Raw genomic sequence first — 25,850 nt, 5'->3', positions numbered from 1 at the left:
CATGATACAGCCATGAACTAGTGGAATGTCATACCACATAAATTTCCAGAAGAACATGGTACCATCCTACTGACAGTTCAAAACAGAGCGACAACAAATGGTGGCTCATTATTTCAGCTACAGTACACACCGAAGATCATCATCAAATAAACACATAGCCTAGAACAAAAATGCATCTCATCCTTATCCCTGATAATGAAGACAATAAACTGCTGACAAGAGAGAAAGTGGTACAAAAATATCTCATCGCTGAGAAGCCAAGCTGATACAATCAGATTCCACACAGAGAGCTTTCATTAACTAGGGAGTCTCAGTTGATGAACCACTTGACAGTGGAGCTGCGAACACATTCGAAGGTTGTTTCAGATCTTTAGTACTGAGCTTTACTCATTCAGTTTAACGCACATCAAAAGTTTGATATCGCTTAACAAAACAAAGTAGATCTGGAAAAAAAGTCATTTACTCAGAAAAACCCCAAGTTCCATTGAAGCTTAGAGCCAAGAAGTACTTTGAATAATACCTGTCAAATGGAGGAAACTGGCAGAGTCCAAATGGAGCGAAGCTCCTGGTGATATAAAAAAAACAATAAAAAAAAAAATAAATAATCACAAAATAGGAATGATACCCTGTCCCTAACCCCAGAGTGTACTGTAGCATGTGTAGATTATTTATAGACACTCTATGTGTGTCATTCCCTGAGAGTGGAAGAGCTCTGGCTTTGACTGGAAGCTCTGACCGGTGACAAAGTGACACTATGACCCCTATCCCCTGACGACCGCCGGCTTAGTGAATGATGAAGTGCATTGTGGGATAAGCAGAACCATGCGTCACAATGGGGCCCCTTCTTGGTCTTAAAAATAAAATATGCTCCAGGGTCAGACGAGACAAATGGAGCTCGACTGGTATCTTTCAAACAGGATTGGGGCGCACAGTCGGGTTCGTTGCCACACGACATCGATAGCAAAATGTGGAGCAAAAGTGCTCTTCTTGGTAAAAATGACATTAGTGCTCACACGCACATATTTGAAGCAGCAATTTGTGTGGCTATTTTATTATTGTGGTGTTAGCAAGGATAATTATAATGAAATCAAAAAAAAAACATGTACTGCAATTCACAGAATTCAACAGGATCTACCAGAAAGGAATGGACCAAAATCGTAGTGGTGTGTGCAGTGTTGCTTAACACTCTGTGCTGCACCAGTAACACGAAGCACCGAATCTATTAAAACTGGATGGAAATTTGGTGCAACAAAGATTTTTTTTTTTTCTTTTTTTAATTTACAAACCCTTGGGTTTACTGTGACAATATCTTGTGGACAAGAATCCCACAGAAAAAGACTAACCCAGTGAAACTCCTCACTTCATTTGAGGTCTGTAGGGATCTTAATGTCGCCACTCCATCCATCTGCGCAAACAAATCCATGTCTGCAACGCTAAGCCTTGGGGCACTCCATTATAAATAGAGGCCAGTGTTTCCAACCAGCTGTAATTACCTAAGGTCCTGTGAGATGGAACATCTGCTAAGTCTTGTCCAAGAGGCTCCAGAGTGGCATGACTTTCAGTGCAGAGGGAAGTCTTTTCAGCTGCTGGACATCAATGCGTTAGTCTTTCCTGATATTTCAAGGGGGGGGGGGTGTATTGCACACATTCCCCACAAGAACAGCCATAAAGGAACTTGCGAAGATGGCAGCTGCACGCACCAGCGCAAGGGGTCGCAGGACGGGGTCTCAGCGATGCGCCACATTGCTGAGAACCGAGAAGGAAACCAACACATACGTGCATGGGCTGAGCTCACGTGCTATGTACATGGGAGGAAGAGTATGATCCAGTAATGTTAACGTTTCCTTCGGGAATAGGAAAACGCCTGTTTCTCACAGAGACTGCTGTGTGACTGGAGACAGGGATCTGCATTTGTGTTTGTTCTACAGGAGCTGGTTAAGATTCCCTCTGTTAGTTAAACAACGCTCATGCTTGCATTAACTGCAGAGGATTCAGGACCACACAGGCTGCACATCCCTACGTACCGCTGGTCCACACAAGTGTGGGATTGTGAGCCGATCACAGAACAAATGCGATGCTGGACAACACAATGCGTGGGGCTATGGTATCGCAACCTTTGAGCTAGTGACAGGAGCTTCCATCACCTCCTGACCATGACCTCTATCTGCACTCTCAGGTATTGTCTGTGGCTGGAAGGCCCTTTGTTTTCTCATGGTGCAGGCTGCCCATGATGGATTATGGTAGATTCCTTCTGGCCGCTCAGAATACACCAGCCTTTTCCACGACCGCTTTGCTTACATGGTCACTGGCTTGCAATACACAATCTGAGTTTTCAAAAAAATCACCAAACGTTACACAGCCCAAGAGAAGAGACATGTTATTTATGGTTCACCACAAACCTAGGAAAAATTTCAAGTTGTAACATGTACACATATTACCCCGTAGAATGACAGTTGGCCTGGACTGGGGGAATCAAAAAATAATCTCAAAATGTCTACCGCTACTCATATATATTATATAGAGATTAATTAAAATAGACGGAAAGGTAAATGCATGCTTTTCTATCAATTTCCTTTCTTTACCCACACAAAAGGCCTGTTCAACAGAAACACCATGTAAACACTAGAACGTCATTTTTCTTTAAATAATTGATTATTTTTCCAGTTGACACCATAAATAATTTCAAACGATGTTCATTTTGCAGAGGGACCTTCAGAACTCCCAGAATGTGCGCCACATCATTTTCTCCTCAAAAGCAATAGCACCACAATGCCATCGCCCACTGTAAATTCCACTTCGCTGACCGCATTACGGGGGAAGCTTCATTCAGTGGGTTTTAAAACCCTTACAGATCAACAGGTTTCGTCAGAAGACAGATCCTCCCTCACCCCCATTCAAATATGTGCTATGAACTTGATGACCCATATGATGTCACGCAGTTCCCCCACCCGGCCAGAAAGGGCAGCAGGGGAAAGAAGAGTTCCACTCTAGCTCCACCGGCTGGGGGATCGAGATGCGGGTTGGGGTCAGGGGTCTCGGTGGGAGGGAGCCGAATGAGGAGGAGGAGGGGCTGCCCTGAAATGACCGTCATGTTAGCAAGGCAGCCTTTTGACCACATTATCCCTTCTGAGAGAGAGTGGCAAGATCCTGACCTTCCAGTACAAATTCCAGATGCGAGACAGAATGGGCAGGTGCAGGTGCTGCCCGCCAGTGTAACACACATTTTCCACACGGAAATCGACACTGGGAATCTTTACCTCCTGCCTTTTAATAATAGCACAAAAACCAGACTTGTAACAAAAGTATGCTATAAATACTGACGATACAACGGGGGAGCGCGGTGGCGCAGCGGGTTTGACCGGGTCCTGCTCTCCGGTGGGTGCGAGGTTCGAGTCCCGCTCGGGGTGCCTTGCGACGGACTGGCGTCCCGTCCCGGGTGCGTCCCCTCCCCCTCCGGCCCTACGCCCCGAGTCGCCGGGTTAGGCTCCGGTTCCCCGTGACCCCGTATGGGACAAGCGGTTCAGAAAACACGCGCGTGTACTGACAATGCAGGTAATTTTGCAAGACGTCTTCTTTTCCGCAGAAAGTGAAAGAGGACCTCCGAAACGCAGCCAGTCATCGCCTTGACCTCTAAAGATCTGTTAATATCAGCATTACGCAGAAAACCGGAACGGAAGGCTAGTTCACTCCGCTCCACGTTCCAGTCATCGTGCATCCAACGCCTGCAAGCTTCCTACAGCTGTGGAGACTGATGGGATGGGGAAACAATGGGCAATTAATTCAACAAGTCAAGAGCGAACAATGCAATAATTAATAAAAGGCGCGTGCTCCCGCGTGTTCGAGAACAGCACCACGCATGATTAAAAACTGCTCATGAAAACTAGAGAGACACCGCAACAACAAATCCTTCAGCGCTGGGCAGGAGTTTATCAGCATCATTACTATTACTACGCTCCTACCTGGCTCTCAATTCTGTAGAAGACGGCTACTTGAGCCACGTTTATAATCGGACAAACCAAGCCGCGCTCGGATAATCGCGCGCCTGTACATCGAGCTCCTCGCGGCAGTGTCTTTACCCTAAGCTGCACGTCGCCTCGGAGGAAAGCGTCCCGAGTGAATAAACCGTGAGCGTAACCGGCTCGTGAGGCCGTTCACCCCTCCCGAAGGTGCAGGAACCAGGAACCACGACTCGACTTAAGGAAATGAAACAAAACGCACGATCGGATCGTACTGCCGCGGCAGCTCAGCGTCAACGTGCTCACAGCGGCGACATCCAGGAGTTTTTTTTCCTTCAGCGCATGATGATGCGGATCGCAAGAGGAGGCCAGATGGGCTCTTCCACGCCTTGTGGGAGTAGGAAGCTCCAGAGCAGGCTGCTCCACAGCGCTCGCTTCCAGGCGAAGGGGGCCGCCACCGCCGCCCCCCGCTGACATGTGCACATTCCTATAGACCAGCAGCACAATAACGGGCCAAACAGCCACGACAATATACCCCCACACAACTGTCCTCTTCAATTACCTTGCTTCAGTTTACAACAAGGAGCGCTCAGCGAGACGGGGATCAAGCCCACGCGGCTTTCGCCGGGTTTCTTCACTTTTTTGTATTGATTGGGATTAATATAGGGAAAAGTCATGCATTCTAATTAGAATGACAATGAATCCATTCAGAAAAAGGGGTGGGGGGGAGGAAAGAAGGAAGGAAGGAAGGAAGGAAGGGGAAAAAAAAAAAAAACCACACACTTTCCCAGATAATAACGCTGCTAATATAAAGAATACATAAATTAGGAAATGTAGAATAAATTAGAGCAACTTAGCGAGACCTACTGCGAACGGGAACGAACGGGCAGCGGAATCGTGGCCCCAGTTCCTCAGCGTCCCGCACCGACTTTTGTTTTAAAGCGGTAAACATGTTGTTGGCAGCGCGGCTCCGCGGCTCCGCTCACGGCATTCATTGGTCTTCAACGCTGCAAGAGTTAAAAGTGCTACGAGAGCGGGAAGCCGCACGGATGCGCCGCACATGCCGGGTTCAGCCGGAGAAAGAAAGTCGCACCGACGCCGACGAGTCACGCTGCAGCGAAAAAAGTTCACAACTTCAGACTCAGTTCAGGCCGCCCTCGCCTCGTCCTCCCTGTCCTGTCCCGTCCGGACGCCCCAATGACCGCGCTCGTCCCTTCAGCCCCGGCCCGGGTCGCTAACTTTCTACCCATGATTATCTATCACGCATGTGTCTACGGAGAAAGCACAGCCTCAAGCCGGGCACTCGGACCCGAGCACGCGGCACTTTCCAGGCGCACGAGAGCGATTTCGCTACAAGTCTTTGGTAGAAAAACGGCTCGCGGGCGTCGCGCACCGCGGAGCACTTTGTCCGCGCGGCCGAGGAGCCACTTCTCTCCCGTCTTTTAAAGTGTCTGTTTCCCTTTAAGCCGCCCCCAGCACAAGCACCACAGCAACTCTCCCGAAATACCCCAAGTCAGCATTTTCCCCCGACCCCCCAAAGCTCACTGCGTCCGCCGGGCTCAAGAGAAAAAAAGCACAACAACACAGTGTTAAACAAACAAACAATGAATGCAACGGACGTACCCATAAAACCCGCGTGCGTGCAACTTTAAATCCAGCGTGGGTTGGAATTTTTTTTTTTTTTTTTTTTTTTTTTGCCCCCCTCTCTTGGAGTAAAAAGGAGCTCACTTAAGAAGGGGGGGGGGGAAAAAAAAGAAAAGAAAAAAAAAAAAAGAACGCTGAAAATTTCTTTGTCTGCGATTGAGGGTCAGGTGATGGCTGGGTGCGCTTCTGGTTGGCTGGAGAGGACTCGCACACGCTGGCAGGGAGCCAAGAGGCCGTCTACACGCAGCCTGGAAATTTGCTGCAAACCTCGTCCTCCTCACCCTCATATCTATAGCACGAGGTTCATTTCCATAACGGGGGAGGGGGCCGCGGGACTTGGGGGGTGGGCGACCAGAGTTCACTGTAACACAAGGCACAGGAAAAGACAAGAGTTGCATTCCGGCAGAGAAAGCCTGTGCGAAGCGGTGCCTCGCGCCCCATGGCATGTAGCTGCTCCTGCTATACACACACACACAGAGAGAGAGTAAGTTCTGGCATCCAGAATCCATCTCACACAGGACCCCTGACGAACTTGAAAAGGTAACTTTAGAAAAAAGCCCACTCTTTCAAAATCATGAGCTATACCTGGGGCCCACGGAGCTGCTGCCTTGTACTCAAAGGGCCCAGCTTTGAATCCCCGCTCAACCAAGGTAACTAACCCTGAACGGCACAGTAAAAATTAGCCAGCTGTTTAAATGGGTAAGTACTTCTAAGGAGTTTAATGCACAAATCCAACATTGTAACCTGCTTTGGAAAAGAGAACAAGCAAACTGAGTAATAATAATACCTGCAAATGCACATCAGTATTCACTTTACGTACACCTAAAAAAAAGTGAGCTGAAACAAAGAGCGAGTAGACATTTAAGCACAGCACGTATACATTTTAAATAGGTACCTTCACTTTGTCCACGTTTCTCAAGATGTTGCTCATGATATTCCTATTTGTAGAGGTTTTCATACTTGACAGTTACAGAAGCGCCAGAGTGAAAATCCCACTGTGTGTGTAAACAAAGACCTGATCGCAAGACATTTCTTTGCTCTTTTTACACCAATATATCCCAAGCTGGATGCCGCACATCCCTCCAAATTTGGCAATATTTTGTGACTCCGGACAAATTTATGACTCTCTGCCTCTGGGCTGGCAGGGGTGGGGGTTCGGGCTTTGGAGCCATGCACACATAGGCCCTGGTCCCGTTTCCATGGTGACAGTTCATTACAAAAAACTAAAGTGTTCACTACTTCATATTAATTTCTAGAACAATATGTGACAAGATGGCAAATTTAAATAAAAAATTAATGATTCACAAAAAAAAACCCTGCCCGTGCTCAAACATTAGAAAAATATTGTGCGTTTCGAAAAAAAAGGTGTGTCACTTCCCCCCAAATTGGATATTCCATAGCAGAGAGAGCAGAGAGAAAACCTATAGCATTGCTCTATTCCAAAACAAACACATCGATACAATTAAAACTGTCAGTCCTTGGCAGTCCTTCTTCAAGTAAAATGTACATCTTTTCACAAACAAATGCATCACAGAGACGCAATTCATAAAAGGCAGAGAAAGTCAGAATTTTACATTATGTATGATATACAAAATACATTTTAAATAGTGAGAGCTCCAAACAGATCAATTGAGTAAAATTTACTATTTACTAATATTAAATTGTGCATCTCTGGGAAAGACAATACAGGAAACATGGAAGCAGATTAGATTGTTAATTGACCAATTTTTTTAATTCATTTTGTTAATATAAGTCTATACGGTGTTTCTGGTTGGCAAACAGCCGTAAACTGAAGATTAAGATATTTGCAAAGTATGTGAATAAAAAAGCTTGACATAAAGATGAAAGGATTTTTGCATTTATTAAAACTTCAATAAGCAGAATTAAAACTGATGTTGAAAGACCAACGAGGGGAAAAAAACAAGACAGGATACATGCATAAAAGATCTGGATGATGGTCTCTTCTATGACTGCGTGCCACTTGTATGACCCCTGCGCGACTCATGTATGACCACTGTATGACCACTGTATGACAATTGCGTTGATGGCAGATCTGGGTAAAACCGTGATGCCACAAAACGGTGGTGTCAGCAGAGCATAGAAGAAGAAAGCCCTAGGCCATGCTGACTGTCACACAAAAAGTCCCTGCAACTACACGTTTCTCCAGGGTGCCTTTAGAGAGGAAACTAAGGTGAAACCACCATTCGGATGAGCCGTGCGCGTGTTCTTTGTAGAAACAAACACAAGACTGTTATTCTCAATGCTTCTCTGCTTCATTCAGCAACCTCGAAACAATAAAAACAAGTAAACATGCAGTAAAACTAAATCAACTCTGCGCACTTATCCGAACTCGCAGGGACGGCATGTACTCTCAATGCGGTGAGTGAACTCAAAATGATCAATAGCTGCAAGGACGACATGAGCGTGAAGGAAAATGATGTCTCTGAGGGGAACGGCAAAGGATGACCGTGTCCACGTGAACGGCGGCAGGTCAGCGGGAAGCTACCGACCCCCGACAGTAGGAGCGTGGCGACTCCAAGCTGCACACCCAGTGATCGTGAGGACAGCGGCGGGGCCAAGGCTGAGACTTGCGCTAACGTGTGAAAGACACACGGGGACGAGTTCACGAGAAAACGCGGCTTATGGCCGCCAAGGTGACCTCCTTCAAAGAGCAGCGGCCCGAAAAGAACAAAAGAACTGTCCTCGCCTCCTGTCAGGATATTCCATGGGAAGGTGTGCAGTCCGTGCAACTGATGTGGAGGAAATGTGGGAAAGAGCTGGTCTGAATTCCAAGCTGTCTGAACTCTGCAGTAAAGGGAACTCTCGCTTAAAAAAAGAACCCTGGTGGAGACTTGCAGAGCACTGCAGGAGAGCCCCTGGTTGGCCCATGGTGCAAAGTGGGAAAAAACGTCCCCTTGATTCAGACACTCCACCACAAAAGCACATTCACCTGTGGACGCCGCTGCCTGTTAAGTGTGAGGCATGTGTCCAAAAGGCCTCATTTCCTCACAATATTTATTTACTTTTAATAGCATTTTCTTAACAACCTTTTTTTTTATTGAAAAAGAAATTTTTAGATTTCTGTCTTGTGCTTAAACATAACTCAAAACATATCAAGAGAAGTCTCTATTATTAATGCTTTTATAGTGTAGATAATAAAAAATTAAGTGTGCCGAAAGTGACGAACACTGAACACACTTTTGCATTGCACTGGTTAACTTTCAAAACTGATCAGGAGTTTGAGGAGAGGACAGATGATTCTTCCAGTAATTTTAAAATAATTTTTATTTTAATGTTATTTCAAGTTTATAAAAAAATTATGAAATAAGTCTTGAAGAGGAGGGGGTGGGGTGGCGTGGCCGGGTCCTGCTTTCTGGTGGGTCTGGGGTTCGAGTCCTGCTTGGGGTGCCTTGTGACGGACTGGCGTCCCGCTCTGGGTGTGTCCCTTCCCCCTCCAGCCTTACGCCCTGTATTGCCGGGTTAGGCTCTGGTTCGCCATGACCCCGCTCGGAACAAGCGGTTTCAGACTGCGTGTGTGTCTTGAAGAGTTTCTATTCACTTCTTACAACAATATGAGGTTTTTCGCAAGACCTAAACAGTAAGTAAATCGAGGGTCATATGTATTACCAAGCTCTGACCGATTTGGACTTAAGCTATGAACAGACATCCGGTCAAAACTGCATTTATAAGTTGAGGCATCAACGAACTGAGCGCTGACACACTACAGTGCCTTTTGGACCTTTCCCAGAGAACAGACATTCGATGTCATCGAAACACACACACACACAGAAACATTTTTACGACAGTACACATCCCAAGTTCAGAGCAGCACTGTTCACCGCCCCAGTGAGCGTTTTCCACTCTTCCTCTCATGAAGAAAAAAACAAAAAAAAAAAAGTGATTCCCAGCGCACTTGACGGAGAAGCCCCCATTGGTTCAGGGTCCTTCGGCATTTCCTGCAAGTCCACACTTGACCACAGGGGGGCACACAGAGGTAAGGCTTCAGCTTCGCTGGGACATGTGTTAGCAATCAGGTCTCCAGTCACATCCTGTGGGGAGGGGAGAGCATGCGCGGCGCGGCGCGGCGCGGCGCGGCACCCAAGGCTCCGGCTGGACGAGCCGGCTGGAGAGCGGCCACCTCTCCCTCCTACCCCGTTTGCCGGTCTCTAACAGGTCTGGGGCCCGGACCAGGTGAACTGAGGACAGCCTGCCTCGCTCCCTCTCCAGCACCAGCACCATTCCCCTTTGCCTCTTTTCCAGCTCGACGCTGTTAAACGTGCTGTGCTTTCACACTGTTGCGACACGGTGTTGTTAAGTCTTCCAACTGGGAAAAAGAGCCTCTGAGTGTAAAAAGAAAATTGTGCTGTTACAAAATATTTTCCTCTAGACTTCCTACCTGAAGCGATCCGAGATAACTCCGGTGAAACCTTCGCGAGGAATATTTTTAAAAGCAGACATATTTAAATTTAACTAACTTTTCGGGTGATGTCTTTCAGCTCCATCTGGTTAGGAACGCCTTCGCTTTCCTGCTTCCCGAAGACACACAAGTGTGGAAGAAGCGAGGTGCGAAAACCCAGCTGCTACACACCTGTGTAAAACCTTTCAGAGGAAAATTTCACTCTATTTAAGCACAGGAGAAAAGGACTGGTTCTGCGCTCACAATACTGCAGGGAACGAAGACGCGGGTCTTTGTGAACAGACCTCTCTGGCACTGTTTCACGATGAAATACTTTCACGCAAGTGACTTAAAATGTCTGCTTTCTATACAGAGCTACTGGCAGTTATTTGTCCATTAATACAGCTAGGCACTTTTTACTGCATGAATTCAAGGTAAGCACCTTGACCACAGGTACAGCAGCAGGAGGGGGATTCGAACCCAGGACCTTCCGAGAAAGCTGACAGCTCCATTCGCCACACTACCTGCTGACCCTGCTGTAAGATTAAACACAATTTCAAAAAGCGTGTTCAAGCAAAAAAAAAAAAAAAAAAAAAACGCCACAAAAGAAAGGAAGGATAATTTTCACGAACCAGTCCAGTGGATTTCACTGGAGACCCCTAATGAGAACCAGTCTAATCTGTGCCGTTTCTGCACCTCTGCCTGCATGACAGCTCCCCACACTTCAGAGCCACATGAGACTTTCTGTCACCCGCTTTTCAAAACTATTAAATAAACGTTACAAAGCCGTGGATAGACCAACAAAAAGGGGTTAATACGAAGCTCGTCCGCCCCGCAGTTCACACGCCCTATAAGGCGTCTTGTCTTATCTGAGGACACGGCTCTGAGTTCCTGTGCGGTGGGACACATGATGTGCTCTCAGCTGAAACTGCACTAATGGTCTCTCTGGAGACCATCGTAGTGAAGCGGCGAATGAGGAACGTGCCCCCGCCCACCAGTGTTACCAAGGCCGTTCACAAGACACAAATGGATTGTCACCGCAAAACACAACTGTTTGTTTATTGGAAACCATGACGGACCCTGGGACTGTCTCTCTAATCACACAGCTGTTTATCTCAGGAGATCTCCCCTTTACATTTATTTATGAAGCAGATGCTTTTCTCCAAAGCAACTTCCAATGAACTCTACGTAGTGTTATGAGCCCACACACCTTATTCACCAAGGTGATTTACACTGCTAGAGACACTACATGCAACAGGTCACTCATCCATCCATCCATCCATCAGTGAAACACACTCTCTCTGTGACACTCACACACTATGGGGGGCACCTGAACAGCATGTCTTTGGACTGTGGGAGGAAACCCACACAGACACGGGGAGAACATGCAAACTCCACACAGACTGAGCGGGGATCAAACCCACGTTCTCTCGCACCACCCAAGTGCTGTGAGACAGCAGCATTATTCGCTGTGCCACCGTGCTGCCCTTCCTATAGTGCTTTGCATAAGTATGCCACTCAAGGTTAGGCCAAAGCACAAGTGCACAAAAGCAAACATTTCATTTAAAAAATAAAAACAGAACATGCATTTCACAGTTCATAAGAGAATTTTTACTCTAGCTCTAAACAAAATGGGACATTTGCCACCATTCCCAATAACCTGACGATCAGAAGAAGCGGGGGCGACTGGACCAAAGTGCAGGATCGTTTATTTAGAACTGAGGGATCAGACGCGTTCTCGTTGTTGGGGCCGGGCGAGGAGTCGGTCGATCGGCGGTCAGGGTGAGAGCGAAGATCCATAGTTGAAGTCGGGAGGCGAGGCGAACGGTCAGGAGCCAGGGGACGAAGAACAAGGTACGAGGACAAAGGGGGACAGGACATGAAATGCGGCGAATATCGTAGGCGCAGAGGGGACGGTTGTCTCAATGAGATTCCGCAAGCGAGAGAGGCTGAGAGGTGTTTTTACAGCTGAGTGTTCCGATTAACTCCGGGTGCTTAATCGGAGCCAGGTGCTGCTGGTTGAGGTGCGGGTGTGGATGTGACAAAACTAAATTTACGCCGTGACAGTCCACTTAAACTGTTAATACAATTTCTACCCTCAAGGACAATAAAATACAAATGGCTCATCAAATATAACTGCGGGTAACCATATTAAATCTTCACAATAACATTACAAAGAAACAACAGTAAGAGTTGTAAAAAAGTGTACTTGGGTTCTGTGTTCACAGATCTAATAAAAGACGGAAAGATAACAATGCGAAATTAGAATTAAAAAAATTACCACTTCTTATGTTTCAGGGAGTTATGTGGTTTGGATGCTGAAAATGTGGTAAGAGAATATTCATCACAGATTACAATCTGTACACCCTGTGGTTAATATTACAGCACATCACAGTTTTCAAGAAACTTCCATCAGCTATAAACTCAACCGAATCTCATATGGACATTTCAGACCATCAGACCGCAACTGTATTGTTCACTGCTGGCTCTTGCATTGTTTGCCTGAAAAGGATTCAAAATTTATTTTCCCGAGCCAAGCATTTACCATCACTCAAGGGACACCAGTTCAATATTACAGAATTACCGATCATTATATATACATAGATCATTATTTATAGAGACCGCTGAGTCTGAGGTACATAGCGATATATGCGCGTAACAATGGGACCAGAGGCTTCCTGCCATAGCGCGGCCCAAGTACACGGCGCGCAGATCTTAGTCAGCCCTGATCATAGCAACCCATCTTACACCAAACGCTCTGTTTCAAATTGTGGCTGTCCTTTGAAAAGCCCAAAGTCAAGCTTTTGGTGTTTAACTGCAACTCCTCCTCCTGAAAGACACCACTCTTTTTAAGAAATGTCTTCATTCCATGGAATATGATTGTGGACAGTAAGAGTGAACAGCTGGTTGCAATTCTTTTGTGTAAAACAGCCTGTTCTTCATCTATTCCTCATGCTTCTTGCGCTTTCAAGCACCGACAGCTGAAATGCAGGCTCTCGAGCAAAATTAGTCCAACATGAAAGAGGACCCCAAAACATATTTTAAAATTTTTCTTACATTTAATTGTTCGTCACATTTGGCACGAATTAAAGAATACTCGAACGAAACCCTCGACACTTCTGAATATACCTAGCCTGACTCAAATGCCTTAAACATTCTGCAGTGGGTTACAGCCCTAAACAGTGATAAAGTACCTCCAAGCAAGAAGAGTACATATGAACTAATAAGCCTATCCGACTCTCGATTCTACAGGCTCCTACGTAAGTAACGTACGCAAGCGAAAAACGGCGACACCGGAAAAACAAGCTGCGCTTCAACAACCATGTCTGTTTCTAAGCTCGTCTGTGATGAAATGCACTTGTTTGTCCTGAACCGTACATTTAATTTGTTAAACAAAAAAAGTGCATGCTAAATGGATAAATGTAAATGTACCAAAACGCTTCGGCATTTTATTTTACGCTGACGTCTTTCTGAGCTCCACAGAATGACAGACCACGTGCTAGGAAAGCTTTTGGATTTACGAACGCTGAGCAAAGGGAAGTACGGGACCTTGAACGTATTCAGGCGCAGCTCAGATAAAAGCACCGCATTCATTCAGACAACGCGAAGAAAGACGGCAGTTAGAGCGTCGCACCATCTTACGGCCACGCTGACTTTGTCGAGCCCAAACCCTGCCAGCGCCTCGGCAACTGCAAGCGCTAAGTGACGCGCTACATAGCGGGGTTTAGCGGAGGCCGGTTTCCCAGCCGAGCGGTGAGCTTAGGACCTCAGGGACACGCATTCCCTCCACCCCCTCCCTGTCAACCATTTTGATTCTCCGCAGATCTCCAGGCGACGGTGCCAATAATTATGGCTCTAATGGATTCCAGAGGAAAGTGTGTTGATGATGTGCAGCGGGAACAGCATACAAACGGCACGTCTTCATGGCAGAAGAAAAGAAAAAAGTTCTTTAGTGCTCCTTCCGCTGATCCCACGTTTTCTAACCCAGAACACATTCTTTCATTCCTCTGAACATGCACATCAATGAGCGATATCTACAATTATTTTTATTTATTTATTTGCTTTTTGTTACATGCTCATTTATAATCAGATCGGTTCAGCTACTAGAGAAAACACCACAAGATCACAAATCTCCAATCTGGAACAAACCCCAGCTAACTACACGCATCGCACTATTACAGACCACTTCAGCTTCCTTTCTTCCAGCTTAAAAGCAAATTGTACAGTGAAGTAGGGACATGCATTTTGGTCCCGTTTTAATTTTTGGTTTAAGAATTTTCCGTTTTTCATATAAGGGATACGGAGCTCTTAGCGTCTTGATGTGTGGCAAAAAGGGAATAAAAATGAAAGAAAGCAAAAAATGTAACTTTGAAATTTTTTTTTTGTTTGTTTAAAAATGCACATTTCTGTGTGCACCTTCACAAGTTCAAGTAGGGAAAAACACCTTCAGAGCTTTGATCGAACGCTTGGAAAGCGAATGCTGCAGCGGTTCAGCAAGATTAACTGAAAGCCCTCAAAGAAGCGCATTCACTGAGCCCAGAGGTGTCAACAGGAAGACGGGCTTGTGTTACCTGTAGTGCACACAGCTGCCGTAAGACAGGATCTTTCGCTGGTTAATACTAATGCCCTTGACATGAGGCCCGTCTCCCCTGCTGACACTGATGACCACAGTCGAGCGAAGAAAAAGAGCTTCCTGTGTTCTTCAGAACTCTTAACTTCTGCTCTTACAGTGTGTCCCTTAATCTCCTTTACTATACTAATCAATCATCCAGAATAATTCAGTTAAACTGTTAGAATACATATTCTTTACAAGTGAAGACACACATCACACATAAGATGTATCTGAGACACATACGTGTGATAATGTGACAATCGCATAATGAGCAGCTCTCAGAGGCAGTGTCAGTGAGAAAGAAACTTATGCTTTCATTCAGCAGGACGAGGAAAGGTGAAGAGATATTCTTCAGAAGGACTTCCTCAAACACCTGCTGGGACCATTTCAATGCCTGTTTGGAGCACTATAATATGACTTAGATTATTTCCTTTGTTCACTTTTCAAAGTGTAATACTGCGCAGTTCTCCGGGTGAATAATTTTAGTATTTGTTCTCCATTCCGGACAACTGTTTGATTTGTCCGTGAAAGCCATTCTGATCATCTACAGCAATTCAAAGTTTTATTTATTCTTTTGCTCCTCACAAGTCACTCACGTCTTTACATACATTCTAAATAAGGGTATCTTCTGACTTACAGGTGAGATAAACAACAAGCTCTGAGATTCAGAATGTTACTATGCTATGCAAAGAGCTCACCTGCTAAGAGAAGATTCGAAACTCTAAATAAACACACTTGTTGGCCTCTGTTCTGGTTAACTGGCTTCAAACCTGTTGCTGTCTTGCGAACAATCTCATCAAAATACTAAATTACGACTGCAGGTTGACAGGCCTCATTGAGGGAGTCTGGGTTGTCTGAACAGCGGTCTTATCTTTAATGAGGATGTAGGTCATGTGCTGTGAGCTATCTATACGGAAATGGAGATTTCGAAACTTCTGGTCGTGCAGAGGCCACTTTTTAACCACACTTTAGACAGGCCTCTCGACAGCAGAGGAGTGTCAAATTTCTATTGGCTGTGGGGAAAAGAGAGTGAGTAGAGAAGCGAAAGAAAAAAAAAAAAAAAAAAAACAAACCAAAGTCTGCTTCCATTTAGTTAACCCTTAATTTTAATCCAGGAAAAAACTTAAAAGGATAAGGCAGAAGCTTCACAAAAAAAAAACGAAATTTCTCAGTGATATTTATGTGGCTATTGCAGAAAAACAATGTGACATGATCGAACTTATTATGTATCACTAAACTAATTGATATAGCTGTTATCAATCAGATGATGACATATGACACGTCAAGGCAAAAAACACAAAGAACAGTAAATTTAAAATGAAGATATAATGTTCATACTAATAAACACAGACAGCACATGAAATTTCATGCTGTTATCTCACTGCAACTATTACTCTTGTGTCCTATCATGCACAAATGGAATAAAGTGAGGAGTCTACCAGTTAATTTTTAAGTGTGTTCTAAAACATTCAACTAAGCAAATATTTAAAACTACTTAACAAAGCATGATAGTAAAAGAAAATGCATTTTAACTTCTGATGTTACAGAAGTCAAAATGCATTTTCCTCTACTATCATGCAGAGTTTACTCACCACTAGGCAAATACTTTAAAACAACTGTTTAAATAATGTACACAGAAAGTCCTTGCTTATAAGGGAAAAACAAACACCAGGTACAGACAAACAGAGCAATCAATAGACTCTTTAAAGTAAGAAGCAGAATTGCAAAGAAGATGAGAAGCTGGGAAGGAGACCTTCAAGACTTTAGGGCCCCCCTAGCCATAAACTATGTTCTATAGACTTGGAATTGGTGATTTTGAACTTTGGGAATGATAGATGTTTTGAAGAAGTGCTGACTCACTGTTTCAACATTGCTTAACTTTTTGTTTCTGTCAGTTGTTGGATTCTCAGTTTAATAGCTACAAAGCCAGTGCCCACTCATTAAAGAGCTGTTTTAATATGGGCTTTCTGTAACTCTTCAATTCCTAATTGTGGGGAATAGACATGAAAACAAACAAAATCCACCCACTGTCGCCCTTGCCTTGTCACTCCCCGGCTGTGGAATTTCTTTGCATGTCACAATTCTGTTTTGCTTTGGAGATATTTCTGTGAAAAGCTACCATATGCAAAAAACATCAGCATAACTAGGGGTTGAATGTTTTATAACACACTTAAAAATTAACTGGTAGACTCCTTACTGTATTCCCTCCATACAAGTTGTTATGGCCGTGAAAAGTAAAATACATGTAGACAACTGTGACGTTATGCAGAAATCTCATTATTTTGCACCTTAAAAACACTAAACAACCTAACCCTTTGTTACTGTACATCATTATGTAAACTGTCAATGGGTTCACATACACAGCAAAAGAAGACCACAAAGAAGCTTTTCTCTGCTCAAAACCAAAAGGCCGAGAGGAATGTAAACATCTTCGGCATCTGCAGAGACACCTGAAACCTGCTGTTGTTCACCAATCTGAGAGGCTGAGAACAGCAAAATGGTAGCGGCCAAACACTTCTGTGCATCTGCGGCCTCCAGACAGGAATAATGAGGCATTGCGTTGCACAGTGTGAAAGAGGGAGCCGGTCTGTGGCCTTTTACCCCTATCTTGTAATTAAATATTGACAATGAGGGGGGCATTCAGTATGCAGGGAACGCTCTGGGTCCTGCCTACATGTGACGGCCATTGCTAAGCCTGCTTCGGAAAAGGTGTTTGTGACTAATGAGCTTTAACAGGGCTGGACCCTGCCAGACTGCAAAGTAGGACAGCAGTGGGGGTTCGTGAAGAAGGCACTCTGTTACGCTTAGTGTTCCAGGCCAGTCCTCCTTATGTCCTCTCAGTACTAGGCTCGGCAGGATACCAGGAGTTCCACCCGATGGCCAAGTGGCCAGACACCTGATCTGAGGCGGCACTAAATGTGGCAGTGTTACTCAGTGCACTATTCTCTTAGAAAGACTCTTCACAACAGGCCAAGAAGTGTCCCAAGCCCAGCTGTCTTTGCAGAGACTGAATGCCAGTGCCTCAGCAGCCTTTTTAAAAATGCTCCTCTGAAACTTCTGACTTGAACAAATAAGTGAGTCATACTAGTGCTTGCTTTATAAAGAGTGCACAAACCAGTGCTTTTCTACTAAACAATATCATTAATAAAACAACACTAACCATGCGTTTGCTCATTGTATGCCCCTTCTCACTTTGTTTCGTTGCCATAAAAATAACACAGGCAGACCCATAAACCACTTCCAGCCAGGAAGAACACCTCCCTGTTTTGCTGAGTGATAAATAAGTTCTTGTTAAGACTGACAATAAACTATATAAACTATAATGCTTGGTTATCTAAAAACACATTGTTCTGGGTGACCCAAATGAAAGCGGTTATGTAAACCTTTCATGGCTTGGTTTTTTGTGGGTTGGGTCAGTTTTGAGCATTACTGCCTTCCAGGAGCACAAGAAAAACAAAACATCTACAAACGTGTTCTTAGAGTTCACTGAGAACCTTTGCTCTTTGATTAGTGTCAATCACAGGACACCGTGTTATTGCATTTCTCCGCCTTCAAACTAGAAATGTGTTGACCATTAATGGTTCATAAAAAAATAGTTCTCTTCAGGTGGCTACCCACTACTGGTCTACTACAGTATCAATCCTACAGCAAAACTAAAGGCAAAATTCACGATTTTAGATACTGCAGTAAAAGGTTCCTTCAGCAAGATTCTCTGATGAGTGCAAGTCTTTTATGCTTCACACAAAATCTCTAAAACTAAGAAAAGAACTCTTTAAATGTGATTATTCCAAATATGATGAGTACAGATAGCACTAAAATCACTGACAACTCATTTAGCTACAGGGGCTTAGAGAATCAAATAGTCTATGGAATAAATTTGTTACTTTTTGCAAATTTGTGAGTTTCTTGTGAGCCAGTCACAGAAAAGATATCATGTTTACGTCAACAGATGAACAGATAACTTCTGATATGAACAAAATTAAATGAAAACTTTAAGAACATAAAAAGCATTAAAAACAACATCACAAGCCTATTACATTTACGTTACATACATTTATTAATTTAGGAGATGCTTTTCTCCAAAGCGACATACATCTAAAAAAAATTGTGTGCATTACATTAGCAAGAAGAGAAACTTAGATGCAGATGTGTGATTCTTAAGAGCAGTTAGTTTTTTCCACCATATGAACCAATGTACATCACACGAGTAGTTACATAAAACTTTCTCCAAGAATCCACAATTCCAAATCACCTACCTAGTAATTTTTTTTTTTTATATGAACTTTTTCTGATATTATGTGAATCAAAAAACTGGACTGCCACTACCTAAATTCTTTAATGGAAACCTCTTTAAAAACTCAAACATCCTTGATTAAATAAATGCATTCTCTCATCTGCTTCGTACTACTTGAAGCAGCTGAACAAGGCAAGCTCAGGAGATTCTTGCCCATTAAGGCTTACATATTCCATTATGACCAGTTCACTCCTCAAAGGGGAGTCGCTGCAAACTGTCCACCAAGTTCCTGGACCTTTTACTCAAAGTGGTCATCAAGGCCATAGGTTTATAAAAATTAAGTCTCTCCTGATTCTCCCAATAAGAAAACCAACAATTCAGCAAATATACATAACGTTGGGCATGTGATTATTTTGAAATTCATCTAATTAGAAACTTCCCTTTGTTCCCCAGGAGAAGTTTAATTTAATCTTAACTCATTCAAATACACCTGTGCTGAAAACCACCATACCAGCTGTTTCAGTTCAAGACGAGCATTTCCTGTAACTCATGTAAGAATGATTTACAATCACTGTTCTAGGTATATAATAAAAAAAGAACTGAGAAACACAAATTCTTTAACAGCATAAGTTAAACTAAACTGTAACTAAAGATACAAGTTGCCATACATATGCTATGATACCATTTTCCTTATTCCTTCTTGTAGGGGTAAAAGTAACTGAGATATAATAAAGGACACTTGACAGGAATGGAAAAGTTACATATTTTATTCTAAGTTGAAGCTGTTACCTAACATGATGAAAAAAATGCTACTCTGACAGGATCCAACAAAAATGTGGAGTACATTTCTTCCAGCCCCTTAAGTGACCAGTTACAAAACAAAATATTGTCTCTGTAAGAAAATTTATGTCTTTCATTTGAGATGCAAATTCAATTGCCAACATCTCCAAAATCTCAAATGTACATGAGGATATGGTGTGAAAGCCTCTGGCTTTTTCTCTGGATGGATATTTCCAAGCAAAGATTATATGATAAAGTGCAACAAACCAATTTCAAGATGGCTTCATAATAGGCAAAAACAAAGAACAGGACATTTTCAGTAAGCATGGCAACCAAAAAAGCATATCAGATTAAATAAATGGTACCTTCATGAGATATTAAATGACCCATCAAATACACTTGGCTTCGAAACTCCTGACACGAGCGCTCTGGGCCTATGCTTTCCCTCATGGCTCTGGTCCTCACCACTCTGTGTCTGTGGGACTCTGCAGAGCCAGATACTCACCTCCATCTTCCATTTGGCCAGCCACTCATCTCTCTTCCTCTTGCTAATGTAATAAGGGTCGCCGGCCTGGTAGGTTATTCTCGGCATGGGCCTTTGACGTAGGCTCATTTCCCCGCCCAGTCCCCCACGGTGCTTCGTTCGATCTCCCTGTTCAAAGGGATAAAAAAAACACGGGAAAACAAAAGGAATTAATCCAATGAGCCTTTTGACTGTTTTCCCCTTAGCAAAAGCTAAAGAGTGGAACATCTTTACGAGGAGTCCACTGCGAGACAAGGGGAGCTTAACTTGAAACATGTTCTGGTGGAGCATAGAGGGGAAGCCATGAGTGCTCCAGAAGCCTTGGGAACTAAGCTTGCTGTGGCCTTCTGGCATGCCCCTCTGAGGGTCTATATGTCCTTGGCTAGTTCTCTTGTCTTGTATATTCCCTAACTGCAGCACATAGCCTGGGAACGAGAACGCCTTCCATGAGAAAACCAAGTGTATTTGATATCCTCAATTCATATACCATTCGGTACCATTTATGAGAAATGCAACGTCCCTGCAGCACTGAGCACAGCATTTTTTCAAGAACAACCTGATGAGTGGGATGAGTATTTGTGCCATTCTTGGTACTTTGCCTCTAAACAGATGACCTTTGAGAAAAAGTCCAAGTTTTGTTTTCAGGCCAAGTTTCCAAGTTATGTTTTCCAGTCCCGTGAACTGAAGCCTTTTAGGCAGTATAAGGACTACATATGGATAAAGCGCTGCACTATTTTTTTGGCTGCTTTGTCTGTTCAATCAGTTTGAAGTAAAACCAAACAAAAGCCTTTACTCTCAGCACTCAAGCTGCTTTGCAAATCGATACTTTACAGTTAAGCACCATTTTTATTAGTTTTCATATATATGCCTTCAACCAAATAAACATGTTCAATCTCTGTCATTTTGGTGGCTAATATTTACAAGTAGGGCTGTAGCTGTATACCTGCATGTATATCTTTCCTGTTGGATTTTCTAAGGCATTCACATGGAAGGCTGACTTCAGTCAGCTTGCCTTCCACCATTTGAACATATCCCAAAGGATCTTGTCCTACCTGTTCATCTCCAAGCCCTTGCTGAGAGAATACTGCAGCAGAAGCAAGCTGGGAAACTGGGGGTCAAATACAGCAGCATTGGTGCAACCATCATGTGCATTATAGGTACACCAACAAATCTCTGAGCAGGAAAATCCTTCCCAGCAGGTTAAGTGCCTGGTTATAGATTCACTGAGTGAAGCACTTTATGCCTTGGGAGTACAAGGCCGCTAGGGTCACAGTTAATATATGACTGAATAGCTAAGTGTATTGTGAAGGGTGCATTGCAGCTTAATAACTTGATTTTGATCTGATTCAAACAGTCTCTTGGTTTACCTTATTGGCAAACGTTCAATAACAAACAATTGCAATGTGCATTTTAAAATGTCATGCAATTTAAAAAATCACAATCAGTACTAAAAAGCTGAATTCTCCATCCAGTCAAAGTGCAGATACAAATACACTGGTTGCAATTGTGGTACAAAAATATTATGAGGAACAAATGTTAAGTAAATAAACACAAAATACAGATTTTTTTTTAACACTTTGAGAATCACATTAATACTGCTTCCATTTTCAATATGCTTTTTATAAATCTATAAGTGATGTAAGATGCATTTAGGCTGTTGGTAAATACAAAGGAGCCATTTGTTGCTGAACAATCAGACAATCAGACTGGTTATCATACATTGTTCCCTTTATCATTTGCTGTATTTTATTAACTTGACCTCTTTGCTCAATAGGTGCTGAAGACCAAAATTCAACAACACAGCAGACATAGTTAACCAACTTCCTAAACCAGTATTAGTTCATGATTAACTGAGGGTCACCTCGAGTCAAAAAGCATTCTCTTGAAGTTAATTATTTTAAAGCCTTGAAAATACAGAAAAAATGTGTTTTTTTTGTATTAATGCAATATATTTGTAGTTATTAATGAACTGCACTATAAGTATTATAGAGCAGGCCCTTTATTATAATTATGAATTCTCATTAACACGAAAAGCCCAAGATGTCATCTGGAAGAAACATAGGATAAACAAAAATTGCTAACAAACTTAGAGGCCAACAGCATTGCTTGGAAGCAAGACACATAATGTGACAGACTGCTATAACAACAGGTGACAAAGGACTAGACATCCTTTAGGCTATACAGCTCAAACTCCGGTGTATAAAATGTGTCAGTTTCAGCATACAGGACAAAAAAGCCACATAAAGACACACATGGGACTGGAAGAAGCCATTGGTACAAATACACCTCAAAAAGAGAAGTCTGACAGAAATCCAAGACTGTATGAACAGAATATTAACTAATTTGGACTAAGACTGGGTGGACACTACACAACTTTCAATGCCTTGATATCAGACAGCCTATCACATCATTTTCCCTGTATGTTTTGACTTGTCATACTAAGAAAATGCACTTTCTCACACATTACAAGGTCATAAAAAATTCAATTTCCTGTTGATCTAATGCTTAACGTGAAACATTGTAGGAGGAGCCGCTTGCTGGTTGCCTGGTGCCGGTGCCCACAGCTGCTCCAGGGCAACAAGCAGCTCCGTGGTCCTCCGATGCAGATCCTATATCTCCAGCGCGCGTTCCCTCCTTCGATGTGCGCTCCTGGTCTGCACACATGAACCCTGCTCCATCCCACTGCTGACACCAATGTAGCGTCCCCCCATGGAGCTACTGGAGACAGGCTCAGGAGACAGGGTTCTAGAAAAATGCTCTTTATTGATCGCGTACATGTCTTTTCAATAGCAGTCTTGACAAAGACGCCCCAGACAGTACAAAGCAGTCCCTGAACACTGGAAAGTTTTCCTAGGTAACTCTAAGCCCCCTACACAACACAATGGTTAGCAGGTCACCCCTTGAACCCCCCAGGATTCCCCTGTGGCAAACTAAGCATAAGCAACATAACAGCCAATCAAAAAGGAGCACAGGACTATGGACAGGAATAGACACTAACACCAACTATTTACATTAATCTACATCAGCTCTGGTCAGTGTTATTACAATGCCCTCTCAGAAGTTGTCCATCCTGGCGACCGTCGATCCAGCCAGCAGAAAGTCCCTAAGGTGGTGAGGCAACCTGCGCTCTCTCCTGGGCCTTCAAGGAGGCAGTAAGTCTGCTGGACCTGGTGGACTTGTGATGGGGGAGCTCTGGTAAGGGCTCCTTAGGATGGTAAGGGGTGAGCCTGTCCCAGTGTAGAATCACCGGCTGATACCTGGGCCCCATCCGCACCTGGTAGATGACATCTGACAGCTTGTTCAGGATAACGCAGGGACCCACCCAGCTGTTGGAGAGCTTGGGGCAGAGCCCGCATTTTCACCAGGGCCTGTAGACCCAGATTCAATCCTCTAGTGCCAGGGGACGCCCATGACACTGCATGTCGTATGTGTGCTTCTGTCGCCTCCCTTCCTCTGTCAGGTGGCACCTAGCAAAAGCGTGTGCAGACTCCAGGTGCTGTTGCAAGTGCTGAAGGAATTCCGGCCCCAGTTCTCCACTCACCTGGGGCTCTGGCAGGCTGCCGAAAGCTAAGTGCACCGGTGTTCTTAGCTCACGCCCAAATATGAGCAGGGTGGGCGTGCAGCCAGTAGACTCCTGGATGGTGGAGCGGCATGCTCACAGGACCAGGGGCAGGTGCCTGTCCCAGTCACGCTGGTGTCGGGAGGTGAGGATGGAGAGCTGTGTGGTGAGTGTGGGGTTAAAATGCTCCACCAGACTGTTGCTCTGCAGGTGGAGAGACATAGTGCATGTCTTCCGCACCCTCCAGCTCGTGGCATACCTCTCTCATGACATGCAACTTGAAGCTCCTATGGACTTCCTCACTCAATGATGCCTGCTGCCGCAATTTTCTTAACTCTCTCCTCCGAAATCTGCCTTTTCACCAGAGCCAGATGATGCAGTCGTAAGTAGATGGAGATCGCGTTGCCTGTCTCGATGTGGTGCTGCACCAGATCCGTCCTGGTGAAGTTCTCATCCCTGGCCGCAAAGATGTCCGCAAAGGCCTCCAGGAGCTCCCTCAACTGCTCTCACTGGCTCTGATCAAATCCCGCCCTGCTGCGCTGTCACAGTGTCCACAACAGTTTGCGAGTTTCTACAGAGGGCTGCGGGTTGCATTCCATGCCTGTGGTGTCCCCGCAATGCCATCTCGATCCTGCCTTGCTGTGTGCCCGGGTCTCTCCATCCACCACCGCACCGCGCACAGCCCCGGTCTCATCCACCTGCGAACTGGGGAGGGGAATCTGGGCCTCGTTGGTCTGCTGCCGCTGCCATGGAGGGGGAGTGAGACTGATAGCCTCCCTTGCGATCTGGAGCGATTGTCTGCCTAAATCCAGTACATCTCCCATCTTGGGCAGGAGGTTCATCCCCACAACGCATGGATCCTGGATTGCCATGAGCCAGAACTCGTGCTCTAGCTGCAGGTTGCTCACGGCCATGCACAAGAGTTGTCTTTCCCACATCGCCATGGTCTCTCCTGTGACTGTGCGCAGGTTCACCGACACTTCGGTCCATCCTTCAGGGGGATGGCATGCAGTTCCGGGCAGCAGCCCGGTGCAGACGATGGAGATTGTAGGTCCCGTGTCCAGGATGGCTTTGCAGGGTACGCCCTCTATGAGGCAAGGCAGGCAGAGGCAGCGGAGCATCCCCAGGCAGGCCACTGGGAAGGATGGTATGGCTCGAGAGGGGGCACAGTCACAGGGTGAAGCCCTTCTCACGGCGCCACCCCTCTGGCGTCTCCCTGAGATGAGATGGGAGCGGACTCCCTGCAGCGACGCACCTGGTGCCCTCGCTTTCGGCAATGTCAGCAGATGGTGGACAACCAGCGTAGCGGGGCCGGCGCTCCAGCTTGGCAGGAAACTTCTTCCCCCGTCTCGTCATCAGTGAAATCCTCCAGGGCATGGCAAGGGCACATGGGCTTCACAGCATCCCTCAGAATGGCTTCCACGGGCTCCACTTTGTGCTGTGCTGCATCCAGGTTAGTTGGAACGGCAAGCTTGACGTGCTGCTACAGGCTCTTGGGGTGAGCGCCCAGAGGAACGCCGGTAGCGCCAAGTCTTCCTGGATGGGTGAGCGTTATTCAGGGTACGCACGGCGTGCCAGAAGTTGGATGTCAGCAACCAGCGCCCCAAAGCTTCTCCTTTGCTGGGAGGTCTGGCTGTGAGCTGTCCACAGTAATGGTCTGCCGTTTCTTGATGGCCAAAGCGGTGCCCCAGGGCAACCGTGAGTGCAGACAGCTCGTCATGTTGGTCTGCCTTTACATCCAGCAGGACAGTCAATGCCTTCCCTTTCAGGGCTAGTCCCTGCTTTGCTGTTGTAGTTGCCGTGCTCCAGCCGTTGTGCTGCACTGCTAGCTGAAGCTGTACCTCGTAGGTCTCCCATGGCACTGCCCCCGAATATCGCGGCAGACAGAGTGCAGGTTTCTGCGGCGATTCCTCCAGGGCTGTCATCCTAGGAGCTGGCTGGGGCATGTCATTTTCCTCCTACAGTGTTGTAGGAGGAGTCACTTCCTGAGTCCCCACAGCTGCTCCAGGGCAGCAAGCAACTCCATGGTCCTCCGATGCAGATCCTGTGTCTCCAGTGCATGTTCCCTCCTCTGATGCACACTCCTAGTCTGCACGCATGAACCCTACTCCATCCCGCTGCTGACACCAGTGTAGCGTCCCCCCAT

General features: G+C 45.1%; 1 protein-coding gene across 7 annotated transcripts in view; it reads right to left on the bottom strand.

Annotated features, from left to right (window-relative positions):
• dnmt3ab (DNA (cytosine-5-)-methyltransferase 3 alpha b) overlaps positions 1-25,850 on the bottom strand; it is a 144,331-nt gene that overhangs the window by 31,393 nt on the left and 87,088 nt on the right. For 6 of the 7 annotated variants that reach the window (XM_029250489.1, XM_029250493.1, XM_029250502.1 and 3 more), the window contains one exon: positions 20,128-20,274. In XM_029250489.1, the coding sequence (XP_029106322.1) occupies positions 20,128-20,274 (147 nt within the window). Of the gene's footprint in view, positions 1-1,493; positions 2,005-20,127; positions 20,275-25,850 lie in introns of those variants that run through there. The other variant, XM_018743673.2, reaches the window with a different exon arrangement.

The sequence above is a fragment of the Scleropages formosus genome, chromosome 1 (genome assembly GCF_900964775.1).
Source record: "Scleropages formosus chromosome 1, fSclFor1.1, whole genome shotgun sequence".
Lineage (NCBI taxonomy): Eukaryota > Metazoa > Chordata > Actinopteri > Osteoglossiformes > Osteoglossidae > Scleropages > Scleropages formosus.
The sequence above is the reverse complement of the archived record's forward strand: the minus strand, read 5'-3'. Positions and strand labels throughout refer to the sequence as shown.